Consider the following 18,192-nt stretch of genomic DNA (forward strand, 5'->3'; position numbering starts at 1 on the left):
GACTAGCATTTATGACTGTTGACAAAGACTGACACTAACGACGAGTATTGATAATATTGAACTTTTTAATTTTAAAATTTATGACTATATTTGATGACTGTTAAAAAGGAGTGACACAACCGATGAGTATTTAATACAATTATTAAGTTTTTATTTTTAATTTAGGACTTTTGACACGGACTTACAAGAAATTACATTTATTAATAAACTTAATTCTTTTACTTTTAAAATTTACGACTATTAATTATGACTGTTTACAAGGAGCGAAACTAACGACGAGTATTGACCAAAATTACTAATTTTAAAGTTAAAATTGACGGCTAAATTTGATGACTGTTGACAAGGACTGACACGAACGACGAGGATTGCCGACAATTACTCTTTTTAACGTTAAAATTGACGTGTAGCTTGATGACTGTTTACAAGGGCTGACACGAACAACGAGGATTGTTGACAATTACTCCTTTTTTTTTATATGCTTACAAAATAAAATGAAATTTCAAAAAGTCTTATGAACTTTGGATGTAATGTCTTTGCATGCAATCATGTCTTTGAATAAAAAAGAGGAAAAAAAGAGGAGAATTTGGATGTAACTGATCTATCATTTGAGGCTAGGCTTACGATTATATACCCTTACCAGAAGCAAATATGGCTAAGTCTCTAACAATTTTTGATTGTATAGATTATAGTGTCAAAGTAATCACACATATATACCATATCAATAAGGATCAGTCTATAATATACAGAAAAGGATGAAGAAAAATTTTAATTTTTATTTTTAATAAAAACTAGCAAAAGAAACACTTTCTTAGAAAAGACCCGCTGCAGAGTCTTTTTGTCACCTCCTTCAGTATGTTTCGCTGTTAAGCTTAACAAAATTGGCTCTTTTTTAAAGCTCTTTAATCCTCTTTATGAGATCAAACATTTATTGCTACCCTAATTTTACAAATTACACTAAATAATTATTTTTATTATTACACTGAAAAAATACGAATTGTCGCCAAACGCTAGATGGTATTGAAAGTGTTTTTGACGACATTAGCGTCAGGTCCCACTCTTGTAATTTACCCAGACCCTTTGGTCAGTCGCTCGTGCCTCTGACCCTCTGAAATAGACCCTTGCTTCAATCGGTGATTGCTTTGGCCTTTTGGGCCTCTTGCACTTGTTACTTACCTAAAGCTGAAACTAAATTTCCTGTTTTTGTTCTGTGTTAATGTATTATTTAAGATTTTTATATTCACGACCATTCTAAAAAATATCAAGTTATGTTTTATTCCTAATTATAAATTTAATCCATTATACCTGATTATAATGAATAATAAATTTATTTTAGTTATGTAATAACCATATATCTGGATCCAAAACTATTCTGCATAAATTTTGCTAATTTTTATCTTCATAAATATTGACCATTGATAAATTTTATATTGAATCAGTCATTAGTTGTAATTAATTATAGGCTATTATCAAATATTATTTTAGTTATGTATAAAAATACATCCAACTGTAAAACTGTTAAGCCCAAATTTTCAGGTTTCCAGCTTGACTAGTCCCTATGTTATACAGAAGACTTTCTGTTCGTTTTGACTTTAAATGTTGCTGTTACTTTGGGACAAAATTAGTTGTTTAATCTGATAATATATCAAATGCCCTTTTACAGATTAATCTTATCATTGCTAACCCTATTTTGTGGACTTTTCGAAAAAAGTAGATACATACTTTTTTAGGTCCTGAATTGATTAAATTCAACTAAATTTCTTGAACTAATCTTGCTTTTAAAAAAATCTAGTAGAAAGAAGACCTTTTTACAAACCCTTTAAAAAAGACGTTTTTACAATACCTCTGAGATATTTTTTTAACTACCCCCGTCCACCCCTAAATTAATGACTAAAAATATGTGCTGTTCTTAATAAACTCGATTTTTTTATAGATTAATTTTGTCATGGCAGAACCTTTTTTTGAGAACTCAGTTTTACCATGGGACCACCTATATTTTTGGATGGAAATAAAGAAGATAAAATCTTTCTTGGACCCTGGAGTGAAGATACTACCCAGCTGTGTCAAAATAAAAGGCTTAGGTGTTCGTTTTCATGACTTGCATAAGATTCAAACGCCTATTGTAGAAACCTGCGGATTTTCCATGAAACATTTTGATGATCTTGTTCAGGTAAATTTGCTCGGTACTTATATGTTATAGTGCCTATGTTAAGTTCTTCATCTAAGTAGAACCTGTTTGCCTGACTAATCCCGATGAAATGTAAAAAAATATGAAAATATAATACTTTAGAAACAAATTTGGGCTATGTATTTGTCCATTAGGGGTGGGATTGGTGGGAAAGAATGCAAAATGTGTTAGGTACAATTATTCTGCATATTATGAAGTAAGAATTTTTTTCTAACTTCACACTGTCCCAATACCTTACGTCCCCCCCCCCTAATGTATAAATAGATCGCCTAAATTATGTATTTCCCATCTATTCTGTCGCTTGTCTTTGTTTTTAGCACTCGAAGCTGAAAGAAACAAAAGAAGAAAACTGGTATACAGTGCGTCAATGGATGAATAACTTAACATAGGCGCTATAACATACAAGTACCCTTTGTTCAGTTTTGTCTTATGCCTCTGTAAATTTGGATATGTTTATGACGTATCTGAATTTCGAAAGTCATACACGTGATAATTGTTACCTCTATAGAAATTTAGAACGGAAGGAAAACTAAAGGAAGAAAAAGGAAAAACTAAAGGTAAATAAAAGTTCAAATAGGGATAATATCCTTTTAATATACAGTGATAAATTTCACAAAAATACTAGATATTTCGGTTACGTATGCAGTGACTGATATCAGTAGCAATACTAAATTATCTTAAAACTAAGGGAAAAATAAAAAGGAAGAAAACTCAGTTTTATTTTTCTCTGTTGCAATTGTTGAAGAAAGGAACCAGCACTAAAAAAAAAATTATTCTTTTATTACTCCTTTAAAAAAATGATTTAATAATAAGAAGATTTAATGATAATAATAAAAACAAAGTGTAAACGCAATATGAATTTTGAAATCAATCATAACTTGTATAAGATTCAAACAGGTATTAATTATAAAAAAACATGAATTTTCTACAAGAGAATTATTGTTTAGTATCTTTATATATTTAAAGTATTGGTAGCTTCAAATATTTAAATTATTTCAAATATTAAAGTTTTTGAATTTTCAACATTATTTAAAATATTTATTTCACCAAAAGTATTTAAAACAGTCACAATTGCCCCGTCTCACGTGAAGATATTTGACCCGAACCTTTTGTTAAATGTTATTTCCTCCGGAAATCGGACGACCCGGACCGAATGTTTTGACTTCGAAAGTCAGACACATAAGGACGTCAGAGGTACGTAAGGATTTTTTGGTCAAAGCGGAGATGAAAAATCAATTCACTTTAAGTAAAAAATTACACGACAAAACTTTTATGTATTGCATTTAAAGCTTCATTTATCTTACCTTCATTTTATAATTTCGTTTTGTCATATTTGTTTTAACAAAGGCGTTGTTACTTATTTAAAATATGGTTGGTTTTAAGCTTATAACCTATTGTTGGTTTTAAGGTATTCTGAATGAACATATTTATGTGAAGTATTTATTTTAAGTTTGTGAAGTATTATTATATTATTTGTTTTAAGCTTTGGAGTTTGAATAAACTATTGATATACAAAAGAAATTATACATTTGAAGATTTACTAATAATAATAAAAACAAAGTGTAAATGCAATATGGATTTTGAAATCAATCATAACTTCTATAAGATTCAAACAGGCATTATAAAAGAAAAATATGGATTTTCTATATACGAATTGTTGTTTAGTATTTTTTATATATTTAAAGTATTGGTAGCTTCAAATATTTAAATTATTTCAAATATTAAAGTTTTTGATTTTTCAACATTATTTAAAATATTTATTTCACAAAAAAGTATTTAAAACAGTCACAATTGCCCCGTCTCACGTGAAAATATTTGACCCGAACCTTTTGTTAGATGTTTTCCTCTGGAATTCCTCCGGTTTTAGTCTGGTTTCCGGAGGAAACTGGACGACCCGGACCAAATGTTTTTCAGTATAAATTATTTAAGGGAATAAATTCCTTTCTTTCCCTGGTGGGCCGAGAGAGACGAAAGTCAGATTGAAGTAAAAGTTTTAGATTATATTGGACTTTTGTAGCGAGTGGATCTATACATGTTAAGACATGATCATGTAAATAAATCGTTTCTGTTTAGCAGATTATAACTCCTCCTAATGAAGTTAATTTGTTAATACGAAAAGTTAACACGTTACTCAAATTTTAAATCTTAAAGGTTTACTTATATCGGGTCCTTCCAAAGCGGGATCTGCAGGTTTTTTCCTTATAAATGACTGCTTTTATTTTATAATGACCTCTTAAAAATTGCCACTTGAACATTTTCTGTGGGATTCCTAGTGGCTCATCGATGTTTATTATGGTTTTATTTAGTATAGTCTTATTTTGTTTATTAACGAGCACTGTGATTTCTGGAGTCAATTATTGGGGAGGAAAATTAGAGAGGTTTTTTTTATAATGTCTATTTGGCAAGTTATGATCGATTTCAATGTTTATACTTTGTTTATTGGGGAGAAATTATTTGGGAGTTTAACGCTTTTGTATTAGGCCTACCCAGAGTGCAAACAATTAAATTTTCTCTTCTAAATACTGCTAAGACAAAGTAGCCGACGTATCTGCTATAAAGTTTTAATTTAACATGAAGTCTATATGGGAACGAGTTGGTTGAGTTTAAGCTCTTTTTCACAATTGTATAGTTTATGTTATTTTCAAATAATTCTTAGAATGTGCTTAGTTTTGGAGAAATCCTACCGAAGCAGTCAGGACTCGGAAATGGAAGAAAACCTTAGTCAAGGATGTTAAGAGTTTCATATTTGTTGATCTAAGTATCATCATTTTTTTTTATCGATTGGGTCGGTTTATTTTTCGGGGGGTGTCCGTAAGCTTTGGACGCATAGGATAGTTATATATTTGTGGTATTTAATTAAAATTGAGCTTGATTTTAACTATGTATTGATCAGATGTTGAGTATACTTCAACCTAATCCCCCCACCCCCCCCTCCCCCCCCTCCACCCTATATCCGTAATTTTTATTACAACTGAGCTACCAAAGAATTTCAACTTTGTCTACACAGACGTTACTGAAAAAAAGCATATAATTTTATAGTAATGACACATTTTGGTGGATCATGGAAATTGTGTCCAGACCTTATGGACACTTCTAATTTAATTGCATATTTAGCTGATTTTATATTAGTATATATTTGCTTTAATTGCATATTTGATTTTTCCTCTTTTTTTCTTTTTCCTTGTTTTTGTTTTTTTTAAATACCAGTGTTAGTTAGTCCAAGCCTTATGACCTATATGCCCGTATAGTTGGTCTTGTGGGGCAACTGCGAATTACTGGATAAACCGTATTTAATTAGTTGCCAAAGGCAACTTTGGTGAATAGTCGACAACGGTGGTGAACGGAGCTCGTCCGGAGGGATGCAAACTTTGTTTGCTGACCACGTGCCACTGGATATGAGGCTTAAACCCCTAACTAGTTGCTCCGAATAGGGCCGTCCCAATTTCATGGGTGCGGGTGGAACCCACTCTAGGGTTTCTTAATCGGAACCCAGGCCTAGGGACGGTTGGGCTTGCGACCCTCCTCCTGAAAATAATTGCAATGAAAAAAAATGAAACTCGAGCCTCAGATCTTATTGGTTTTAATTAATTACGACCTCGGCACGTCCCTTGAGATCCTTCGAACCTTGTTGACCAAGGTGGGTTGAGAATAGCCACCTGGAAGGTTTTAACCATGAATAAGCCGGGATCCAAAGACTTTTTAGGGATGGAGAAGTTAAGATGTGGGATTAATATACTTGGAATGAAAGAAACACATTTGACGGGAACAGGCGATTAAGAAATCCCAAGTGTACGTCACAGGTTTTTTTGGTCAGGGCAAACCTTCAGTAGAAGCAGCGGTGTAGGCCTGCTCCTAAATAAGAAGGCAAAGAAACGCCTCATATCCCAGAACCCAATATCATGTAGACTACTCGCTGCTCGCTTCAACTACAAGCATGGGACGATTTTGGATATTGTGTGCTACGTACCAACGAATGTCTCCCCAGAGGTCGAAAAAGACAATTTATACTCAGCTCTGACTTCTGCTTTATCCTGGATTTCCCCTCACGATGTTTTGGCCGTGGTGGGCGATTTCAATGCAACTGTATCAAACCCCAGCGGAGCTTTTAAATCTGTAGTTGGACCGGTTACCTCTAACTCGCTGTATGAAAATGGGCCCCTCCAGCTGTGCGCTATGCATGAATCGGTCATTGCCAACACCCTGTTTGACAGGAAAGACATCCATAAGCCAACATGGTATAGCAACGATGGGCGAACGCGGAAGATGATTGACTGTATCATGCTCAACCGAAGATGGCGCTCATCACTGATTATAGAACATATCGCGGCGCTGAGATAGGGAATACAGATCATCGATTAGTTGCTGTGAACTTTTTGAGCGTCCTGAGCGTTTTAAAGCCTAGCCTTCAGAACGGCGCCATCCAAATTTAGACATCCAGAAACTAAAAATTGAAGCTTTCCACCAAAAGTACTCAGTTGAAATTCAGAATAGGTTTGAATCTCTGGATACACTTGTTGACCCTGACACGTCCTGGCAGTTATAAAAAATGTATACTAGAGGTTACCACTAAGACCGTTGGTCGTATGATGTATTCAAAGATGCCCTGGCTATCGCAAGAAGCACTGCAAATCATTGAACAGCGCCGGAAAACGCGGTGGGCCGGAGATATGCCCTCATACAGACGGCTAAATGGGATTAGAAACAATGTTACTCACCGTGAAAAACAACAATTTGTTGATAAAGAAAAGCTGAAAAGCTAGAAGATGCGGCACGAAAAGGTGACGTCATGTCGCTTTTCAAGCTTGTCAGAGATCTTAGCGATGGGAAACCACCAAAGATAGGCGCAGTCAAAACTGTCTCTGGTGAAATGTTAGAAGATGAAAACGCGCAACTTGATCGTTTGAGGGAGCACTTCGCAAAGCTATTAAACGCCGAAAGAATCGTCGTTGACCCCAACCTAACTACATCCACTCAGAAAAAAACATATAAAAATCTAACAGAGCCTGATCGGTAGAAGAGATACTAAAGGCCTTGCGGAGAATGAAGAACAACAAGGCACTAGGAACATGCGGAATCACCGTCGAGCTGCTAAAGTGCGGAGGACTGGTAATGCTACTTTGGCTGCACATGCTGTTCTCCCTCGTCTGGTCAACCGAACTGATACCTGAAGAATCGAAGGTAGGGATAATCTTTCCTCTATGGAAGCGGAAAGGTTGCGTAGAGATTGCTTGAATTACAGAGGAATCACCCCCCTGTCAGTGCCTGGCAAACTATTCACAATGATCATGCTTGATAAGAGTATCCAGTTCGGTCGTAAGTGCCGCCGGATTCAGCAAGCAGGTTTCATGCCCAACAGATCCACGACCGAGCAGATATACACTGGTCGACAGGTCATCGAGAAAGCCCGCGAGTTCCAGCGTACAGCATATATTGCATTTGTTGACTTTAAAGCAGGTTTCGACTCGATCGACCGTGAGTCCTTTTGGCTGATACTAAAACGAACGTAATTCCCTGATAAATATTGTCACCTGTTCAAGGTGCTCTACACTGGTAGAAAAAGGTCCGTCCAGGTTAATGGTCGCCGAAGCCTAATATTCCAGATATATACGGGTGTAAGGCAAGGCTGTGTTGCTGCTCCTGAACTTTTCAACGCGGTGATTGATTAGGTCATGGATTGAACCACGAATCGGCTCCAATGCGGACTGAAATATGGCGATAGAGTCCTAACCGATTGCGACTTCGCAGATGATATTGTCCTGATATGAACTTCTGCAGTTGAACTCGAGGCAGCTCTCAATACACTGTCGGAAGAAGCCATGAAAGTGAAACTACATATTAGCTGGCAGAAAACAAAAATAATGATCATCGACCCGGCTGGAAATCCTGCCAACTCACCATCATTCAACGTATTAGGGCACAGTATCGAAGTTGTCAAGTCTTTTACTTACCTTGTATCTGTCGTCTGGGATAACGGCTCAATTGAATTGGAAGTCCGAAAAACAAAAATGCGGATCTAAAACACGACCGTAACGGAAGTCCTTCTCTATGGTGCTGAAACTTGGCAGGCAGCTGCTTCTGTTCGTGATGCCATAGATGCGGGCGATACAAACTTCCTAAGACGAATCGAAGAGATCAAGTGGTACGACTTTGTCTCAAACACCCGACTGCTGACACTAACGGATCAGACCCCCAACTCTCGTCAGCTCACCATAAGAACTCTACGGTGGTTTGGCCACTTAATTCGCATTCCAGAAAAAGCACCCGCCAGCATACTTTTCAATCTTGATCCCCCTCAACATGGATCGAAGCGCCCCTCTGGAGGACCCCGGTTCAGATGGAGGAACATCCTGACCCAGTACCTCTCCATGATCGGTCTTAATCTCCAAGAAGCAGTCACGCTTGCGAAGGACCGGTCGGAATGGAGGCAAAGAGTCACATCTCTCTCTACGCTGGATCACCAGCAGGAGCCCTCAAAATCCTCAAGCTCCAATAAATCTTATTAGAAATTCTGATTCGCCATTGTATTTGACTACTTTTTGAGAAGAAGTAGAAAGTAGCAAAAATGTTTATATTTAACTAAACTTCTTCAAAGAGAGTAACCTTTTTGAAAATGAAGAACCTGCTTGGTTTGGTTAGATTTAAACCAAGTCTAATTATTTGAACTTTTGAAAAATTTGTTTGATCAAAATTGAAGCTTTTTTTTATTTGACATATTTGTTTTCTATTCTTATGCTAATTCATTCTCAAAATCACGGATCACAATAAGAATATGGCGAAAACGCATTTATAGGTTTTCTGAATAGCCCAGGGATGAGAGTGCAATAATTTTTTTATGTGGTTTTTGTACTATTTCGCTTTTTCATAGCCTTAGATAGCGGAAGAAACATATTTCATTAGGTATGGAAGGGAATACATTACTTTAGATGCTAAAGGTATCTATGTTTTCGAAGAGTGTAACCTCAGGAAACAATAAATATTGTTATGGATGCAATTTTTTCACAGACAGGGTTAGATACCTGTAGACCTTTATATGAATTTGAATTGAGTTAAAGGTGACCATGAGAAGGTTTATATTTGATGAAGCTTCTAAAGACAGTAATCACATAAAAAAAAAGAATAAGCTGCTTATTTTTGGGCAAGTTTCGCTGACACTTTTGATTTTGTATTGTCACGCTGTTGTCCGCATCTCAGAAATACTGGCCAAATCTATAACGACAAGTAGTATATGCTTACCGTTATTTGTTTAAATTAAAAAAATAAAGCAAGAATAGGTACTTATTTCATTTATAAGACTGGGCAGTATTTAATAGTGTATCATATTTTGTTTTGTTTTTTTAGTTAAAGATAAATTTTTCAGGACTCTGGCCTGGGGTGTTATTTTTACTAGAATTCCCCTAGGAGAGCAGCCATGATAAAAAACTGAGGGTGGTTTTATTGAATAGTGGTAAAGTGGGGTTCTTCACTTGGGTTTTGTTCTTTTCTGATACTTACTGGTATATGTTCTGCCAAATTGAGGGGCTAAAATTTATCTCGTTAAAAGATCTCTGGTCATTACTAAAACATCACCTATAAACATTTGCTGAAGCAAGCAATCACACTTAAAATACAATAGGGTATATTTTCTCAAGACTTCAATTCAATTCAGTGAATATTTTGATCGTATGTCCAAGGACCGTTCTCAGCATAAAAGTATCACATATATAAAAAATTTACACTAAAATGCGAACTTTAAAACTAAAAATATTTCAAAAAAACTTTTAAAACAGCCCTAGCATCATTACTTCAACGAATTTTAACCAGGACTGATAAATAAAGTTATGTGAGATGATAAAATCCTTCGAACGAAAAAAATTAAATACAAGCTTTCAAAGTTAATCATGCTTTTTTGGCGGCAAAACCTTAAAGGACTTTTTGTAACAGGTTCACTACTAATGTCTATTGGTTTAGTAAAATATTTTGTTTGATCATTTCCAATTAAATCTGTATTTAAAGAATTTAATGAATATTCCCCTAAGTCCCTATTCAAAGAAATATTATGATTTAAATTGGGACTTAGGGAATATTTATTTTATCATCTCACATCACGTGGACATAGGGCCGAAATATTCACTGAATTGAATTTAACTGAAAAAATTTTCAGTATTCATTTTAATTGTGTTTGTTTGTTACAAAAAGTCAGTGTGGTCTTCGTCGCTATTTACATTTGCAGAAAATAAAATAGATTTTTATTGTTTTATTGCAGGAAGCCCTTGACTCAAGTGATGAAACAATAGAGCCTCACCCATTGTGGGAATACCCCTGTACTGCCCTAACAGATACAATACACATCTTGGAGTTAAGCTTTACTCTCGACGATAAGAGTAGTCACTCGAACTTGGCCGAAGTGGAAGTAACCGCAACAGATGAAATCAATGGTGTTGTGTTTTAGTGTGAATGGATTTGAGATGATGACAGGGTTATTTCCACTGGTCCTAGAAGTCCAACCAATATGGGTGAAGTGATTCATTGCGATCTACACTCAAAACAAGGGTGTCATTTTTTGCGAAATATAAACAACGTTAACAGTTTGTCAAGGTTGCAATTTTTAGCTAAGGAAAATGATTACGAAATTTCTATCGAAATAAATGGAATTTAGTAACCGCATATTGCTTTGCACATCGCGTAGCAAGATATAAATTATCTTATTTTAGATATTTAACCAGGAATCAATAAACCTGTATGGGGTTTGTGAACTTATCAACTCATTTGTATAATTATTTAAGAGGCCAAGAGTTATACATCAGGAGTCATCTACAGGTAGAAATGAGGCGTTTCGTGAGGCACCTCCCCAGGCTGGTGAGGCATTTGCCTAACCCTTCCCCATTACATAGAAAAATGATTATAGACGATGAGTCGAATCTTCTTTTATATGATGTCTTTGGCCAATAAGATAATATATGCTGAGGATTCTAAATTTTTTGTGAACAACTTCAAAGAAAATGTCCCCCAGAAAAACTTCAAATAATACAAGAACAAATAAAAAGATTTTTTTGCCGAAGAAAGCTTTTACACGGGGTTAAAAACTTCCTGGAAAACATTCAAGGGTAACAGTCTGGAAATACTACGCTTCTAAAGGAAACATCTGACGGAAACTTCTGAAAGAAAATGAAAGCAATACCGTAGAGAATCCTTATTTTATGCTCCTTCCAAATATCATGGCCACTTTGCGCCTCAGCTTCCCTGATATAGCCCTGGAATATATGAAAAACTAAAAGAATTATATTAATCAGATTAACATGTGTACTTCCATTGTTACCTCTTTTTTAAGATAATTCCTAACAATATTTTGGTAAATTTTTTACTCAATGGCAGAGGAAGATAGATTCGAGACTGTGGAAAAACCTGTTTCACAAAGGATGTATGGCATATTATTGAACTAATGATTGAACTAATGGAGAACTACTTTTTTATGGCTCTATTTTGGACTTATCCGTGGATAGGGTATAGCTGGGAATTATGTAACTCTGCTGGGGGGGGGGTGTTACTGCATAATCTCTAGGTCTAAAAGGTGAGAAAAAAAAAAGAAAAATCTTGGCACTCCTTATATTTTGTTAATACTTATATTAAGAAGAGTTATCTATTTAACTATTGCCCATTTAAAGGTTTAGGGAGAAGACCAATAATCTATTGCAAAAAATAAATACAGAAAGTAAAAGTATGTGTGTGTGGGGGGGGGGGGGGGCCTTGTTTTACTTAAAAGATCCTACTTTGTCCTAAAATTTGAGCTAGAAATTTTTTTTATGTTTACATCAACCCTCAAGCTTTAAAACCCTCGAAATCGGTCTGTCCAAGACCAAGACCTTTGATGTGTCGCTTAACCAAGAAGATATTCATTATATTACAGTTTATGAAATGAATCTGATAAAAAAAATGAAAAGTTTACATTTTAATGGATAGAATCTTGAAATCCCTACAAGAGCGTTCTTTTACATGTTGAAGTTGATTTTGTTATTTTCGTCAAGATTGGTTGCCCTTTTGGAGGTGTTTCTTCCCAGTTTTTAAGTCTGAAATAATGGACTAGCCAAGGTGACCAAAAAATTAAGGGGGACAGTCTCTTTAAAAAAGGCTGAAAACCTTTACTCTGGTCAGCTGAACACTTCGTACATCCATCTGATTGGCCTGAAATTCCCAATAATTTTGCCTGAGCAAAGAATATAATGAATTTGAATTTCATTAGTAGAAGGAAGAGCGCCGAAGATACCAGAAATGGAACAGCATTTTGGATGTCCCTGATCACTTAAAAAATTTAAATATAAAAATAATTTGTTTAGTATGAATCCACCCACCCAGAAAAAAGCACGAGATGGACCAAAAAAAATTTCTCGTCCGCTCAAAATTCATATGCTTTAGGATTTGGGTCCAGAAAACCCATTGTTCTTGAAAATTGACGAATAATATTTTTAAACTTTAAAAAAGGTTAAAACCTTTTTCATAATGCCTAGAACCTTGCGCCAAGAAATTATATATAAGCATCAAGAATTGGAAGAAAAAGCAACATATTTCGATATTAGTTGAAGAGCTGACCTAGTTTATCTCCACTCTCTGGCGATTGGCCCTCACAAAACAAAGGCGAAGATACGGGCGCGTCAGTGCCTGTCGATGCAGAAAATATTTCACCCGATTAAATTCAAGAAAAAAGTATTTTGAAGAAAGGGGTGACTGATGTCCTAGAAAGGATATGAATTCTTTTAAAAGGAAACACGTGCCTTGAGCTTTGAAAATTCAATCACATCAGTTTCTGTTAAGGCTTAATGTATTTCTACCCAATTACATGACAAATCGAGTATTTCCCCCTTCCCCATGTCCTCTTTTCCCAAAATGCATCCGATAGAAATTCTGAGATAGCAGTTTGGTTCAAATTGATTGCTATTACAACTATGCCTTTGGGTATGAAGGTGAAACGTTCAGGGGATTTTGAGTGAAGAAGGTAAGCTGGATCACATCACGACTTATTTATGCAGGTCGTCAAAAATGTGTATCAGCAATATCTAAAGAAGACTTTGGTGTTTGATGTTGAAACTTACAGATATTTTTGTGGGAGGTTTTTAAATAATAAAAAGAAACTTTTTGAATACTATTACTAATGCTTCTGATCATACTGCCTGGGATGAATCGAAGAACCAAAGCCAGGGGGTGAGATCCCATCATTTAAACGACTCCTAGGTTACATTATACGACTATTGCTGACAACGGCTGAAACTATTGCTTCAAACTGAGTAGCTACTGCTTGTATGGTTTCAGCCCTTGCAGTTTACCGAGTCCGTTAATGGTTTCGGGGATTAAGGCTGTTTTCAACTGAAGGAAAATTTCCTTTAAGGGTGGCAGAATGCTTTGTAGATGAAAAGAAGAACACTTATATTTCGTCAAAGATGTTGAAAAGCTAAACTATCCAAAGAGATGAATTGCCACTATGTTCTATAACAAAGTTCAGTCCTTGAGCCTGTCAGGGAATGTAGGGTTTACAACGATTAAGAAGTTCAGATAATTCCCGCTGGGTTCCATTAAACTGACTAGACGCCATACTAGCATTTTAAATTTGCACTTTACTGAAAAAATATAAAGGTTTTTACTTTTATAACTTTAATAAATCAAATAAGATTAACATTTTGATTACTAAGTATCAGTATATGTATATTAAACTGACAATGCACATTCATTTGTATTTTTCAGTAAAGTGCAAATTTTTTTCTGGCCTTGGGAAGGCATAGGGGTTTTGCGCCCAACTTATGTTAATATCTGCTCGTTTTGAGTTTGGCTCAGTTATTTATTGTAATTTCTGTTCGTTTTGGGTTTTATTTATTTATCGATGATGATTTGTGGTAGTTTCACCCTTGGTAGATTAATTTATTTTTGTTAATTTTTTGTTTAATGGAGTTCTTTACTTTTCTTTGAAAAACTTATTTTATGTAAAAAGTTTTTTTAATTAATTTCTGTTAGTTTTATATTGACATAGTCTTTTCAGGAAAAAAGAAAATAATGCAGCCAGCTATCCCGATATTTCGGTGTCGTTTTCGTTGATGAACTCTCTCAGATATTGTACATGGTATTATGTGGGGCGTTAAGTCGGACCTGGTGGTCAGCACGCCGACGTAGGAGGTTTTCAATTCTCTCAAGGGCCTCGGGTTGCTGAAGGGCCATCTTGATCGTCTCCATTGTCCTGCCAGGCAACTCAGAAGCAATAACTTGATTTATGTTCATCAATTTCCTGTGTTTAAATTCCAACTCAGTGACCCGATTCAGTTCATCATCACACCACCTAGCCCTTTTAATTTCCGCAAAACCTTCATTGTGTTCGACCGGGTGCTGGTGTCGCATATGCTGTCCCAGACCCGACGCAGATGTAAACTCCCTGCCACAGCCAACAACAATGCACTTTAACATGGGGCCCTCCCCTACACTGACGTTGGCTTGGGTAGTGGGTTCCGAGGAACCCGTCGTCCCAATAATACCAACGTCTCCCTGGACTTTTGAACTACTAACAACAACATCTACGATGCCTACCTCATCGTAGCTTCCTACCATACCAACATCACTAACAACATCTACGATGCCTTCGTAGTTTCCTGGCATAATATCAACAACAACATCTTTTCTACTTTCTACCAAATTCACATTCATACCAGATGCTTGAGCCATGGATGACTCAGCCACACCTTGCGGGCCAGAACCTTTGCAGTGCGGGAAGTGCCCACTTACAGACGGCAACTTGCCGAAAGTTCGTGAACACTTCGGGCACCGCCAAGTCACACTTCTCACTTGGTGTTTCTGAGTCATATGCTCCACCAGAAGCTTGTAAGCTCCGGACTTATGTCCACATACTGTGCATGCCATACTTTTGTATTCCAGGACTCCGGATCCGGGTTCATTTCTACCACCAGATACTGACAAACAGGAGCCTGGATTTTCGCAATTTGGTCGACCAACACTCTCACTCTCTTTACTCTCACCCCGTCTGTCCGTACCCGAGGCTACACGGACTGTCTTTTGCTCTTTATTTGTGCTCTGCATTTCGGTCAGGTGATATATAACGGATGCACCTCCCTTACCTGGTCCACCCGGGTGGTTTCCTACGACAGAGGTACCACCGGACCCTAGCCGCCATCGTACCAACAGAACACCTTTAGCAGTTGTTGCCTTTGACTGACAACACTTAGCCCTCCTTCGGCCCTTTGATATATGCTGTTCCCTCCTGCATATATCGGTGAGAGTTAGGGACTCCCGCGAAGACCATCGTGAAGGTTGGAACTGCGTATTGTAACAGTTTCCGGGCGTCTAGAGAGACCACTTACCCCCCTGATGTGAAGCGGGCCGAGCATCATTGGCGGTACCAAATTCCGTCCAAGTACCCGGGGTCACCCCCCAAAGCACGAAACGAGAAAATGGCTGTACCTGCCCCATCCATACGAATAGGCGCCATCCAAGGATAGGCCCCATCCGTACACGTAGTTCATCACGGATGATGCCCTACTCCGGGACAACCTCTCTTCTATCATAGCGTTCGTGGTCACTCCCCTTCTGCCAAGGTCCCGCCGTCAACCCCCAATCAACCGTGTGCGATGGCCTGCGGCGAGGCCACTTGACGGACCCGCGCGGTTCCCATCGGAACCGTAGGTCATGGTCAATACAAACCTCCTTGTTAGAGATCTACACTCGTCAGTCCCGTGACAGCCTTATTGGCCCAAGTGTAATCTCCCTGCCACACTTTGATCAGATGGAGACCACATTTTCCTGGAATTCAGTTCGATTTCACGCCCAATTCTGACAGTGAGCGGGTCGCAAGCAATCACTCAATTAAGAGCAACCACAAGTGTCACCATAGTAATCAGGTACGAGATCTCAATGTTATCCCGCCTAACGGTCCATCATTGCGCTCATCCCTACGGGAGTGAGAACTAAGACCGCAACAGAAGGAGTCACCATTCTCTCCAAAGAGGACCCATGAAAAAAGAGGATCATTAAATTTGTGTTGTCAGATAATTAAATACCTTCAAACCAACACAAAGGATTGTTTACACTAAGAATATCGTCTACTTAAATCAACCTTTTTTATATTAGTCCCGCATTTATTGCATCTATTGCGATTAATTGCAAGAACATTAAATAACTTCTTGAGTTAACTGAATTTTTGTTAGTTTTGGGGGAGCTAAATAAAACCAACTGAAATGAGCTATTGAACACTTACATTAATAAATTTAACAGTCTTTTGACTTATAAGTGAATTTCGTATGATAAATAGATTTGAAAAATAAAAATAAAAGTCTCTATCTATTCAAGGAATTGAAAAAGATTGTTGCGATCTCAGTTATAATGAGACAAAAATAATCTCAATTGATTATAACAGTTGCTTTGGGATGGCATAATTGGGAAATTTAAATTGAAAAAAAATCTTGGGAATCTAAAAATAATTTTTTTTTATTTAAATATAACATCAAATGTCCTCCAAGAAATGTATTTCTATCCAATGATCACTGTTATATAGTGATTTGGAGCTTTTAATTTCTATGAAACTCTGTTGACTCTATATCCGTTGTTAATATTAAAAGGATATTTAAGAAAGTAATCTTCAAATAGAACTAATTTTACTATCTTTTGCTTGTGTGCTACAATGTATGCTTTTATGTAATTTGGTCCTCATTGGATTTTGAGTCAAGCCAGCCTCCACTATATCATTTAATGAACACACTAGTTTGAACCAATCCAAGGATAAAAACTAACACTTGGAACACATATAGGGATTTGTTTCTGGGGAGGGGGACAGGGATAAGCTTGTCAAAAAGCAGATGCATCATGTGTTTATTTCTTTGAAATTTTGAATCAGATCAACTATGGCTTAAGAGAGTCATAGTTACTCCCGCCGTTTACCCGCGCTCAATATAGCGTAATAGCGTAAAATCAAAATAGCGTAAGTGTATCCAAGCTATCAAAGAAAGTAAACAGATTTTTTTGCGATTGGTATCAAGTTTTCTATTTTAGGTCAATTAGAGGAGGTATGAAACTAAACTAAATACTCCTATTTGTGTCCAGATTTTTAAAAGGGTGCATGTTGTTAAAAATTGCTGAAAATTGTTCTCCATCATACAAATAGCAAGCCAAACTATAAATTCTTAAAGAAAAACGAAAAGATTTAAACTATTATTTTCTATTTCCCTGAAAAGATTGTGTCAATATGAAACGAACGGAAACTAATTAAAAAAACTTTTTCCACAAAATAAGTTTCAATGAAAAGTAAAGAACTCCTTCAAATCAAAACTGAGCAAAAATAAAATCAAATAATCTACCAAGCGTGAAACTACCACAAATCAGCATTGATAAATTAATGAGACCCGAAACGAACAGAAATTACAAAAAATAACCGAGTCAAACTCAAAACGAGCAGAAATTAACATGAGTAGGGCTCAAAATCCCCTATGCCTTCGAAAGACCAGAACATAATTTGCACCTTACTGAAAAAATACAAATGAAGTGTACATTGTCAGTTTAATGTACATATACTGATATTTAGTATTCAAAATGTTAATATTATTTGATTTATTAAAGTCACAAAAGTAAAAACGTATATATTTTTTTCAGTAAAGTACAAATTATGGTCTGGCCTTGGGAAGGCAGTAAAAAGTGGAAAAATTACGAAAGTGGAAAAACAGCCTTGAGTCGGAGTAACTATGGCAGTAAACTTAAATCAAATTTGGGGAATTCCAAACTTAGTTTTATTACTTTAAAAAAAAAGCTTCTTATTGTTTCAATTAAAGGAAAATAGTGTCTCTGAAATCGTTCTTAAAGAATTAGGACAAAATTCAAACTTTAGTGTAAAGAGCGAGGTGTTGAGGAGGAGGTAACCACCTTCATATACGTAATGATTTCTGTTCGTTTTAAGTTTTAATGTTGCTCCTTGCTTTCAGTTGAAAAAATTTGTTTTCTTCATTTAATTTCTGATTGTTTTTTAAATAATCCCAGGAGATTTGGCCCCAACT

At 36.2% G+C, this 18,192-nt stretch overlaps 2 protein-coding genes across 2 annotated transcripts in view; one reads left to right on the plus strand and one right to left on the minus strand.

The window, feature by feature from the left end:
* Positions 1-10,822, plus strand: part of Art7 (arginine methyltransferase 7) — a 62,435-nt gene extending 51,613 nt beyond the window's left edge. Inside the window, 2 exon segments of the mRNA XM_089099993.1 lie at positions 1,931-2,167; positions 10,428-10,822. Of these exon segments, the coding sequence (XP_088956119.1) occupies positions 1,931-2,167; positions 10,428-10,820 (630 nt within the window). The 3' untranslated portion in view covers positions 10,821-10,822.
* LOC148944683 (uncharacterized) overlaps positions 1-18,192 on the minus strand; it is a 75,102-nt gene that overhangs the window by 6,245 nt on the left and 50,665 nt on the right. Inside the window, exon 6 of the transcript XR_016142870.1 lies at positions 11,343-11,415. The gene's annotated coding sequence lies outside the window, so the exon portion shown is untranslated. The remainder of the gene's footprint in view (positions 1-11,342; positions 11,416-18,192) is intronic.

Source organism: Artemia sp. Qi Xiang Cuo, chromosome 14 (genome assembly GCF_049724085.1).
Source record: "Artemia sp. Qi Xiang Cuo chromosome 14, ASM4972408v1, whole genome shotgun sequence".
NCBI lineage: Eukaryota > Metazoa > Arthropoda > Branchiopoda > Anostraca > Artemiidae > Artemia > Artemia sp. Qi Xiang Cuo.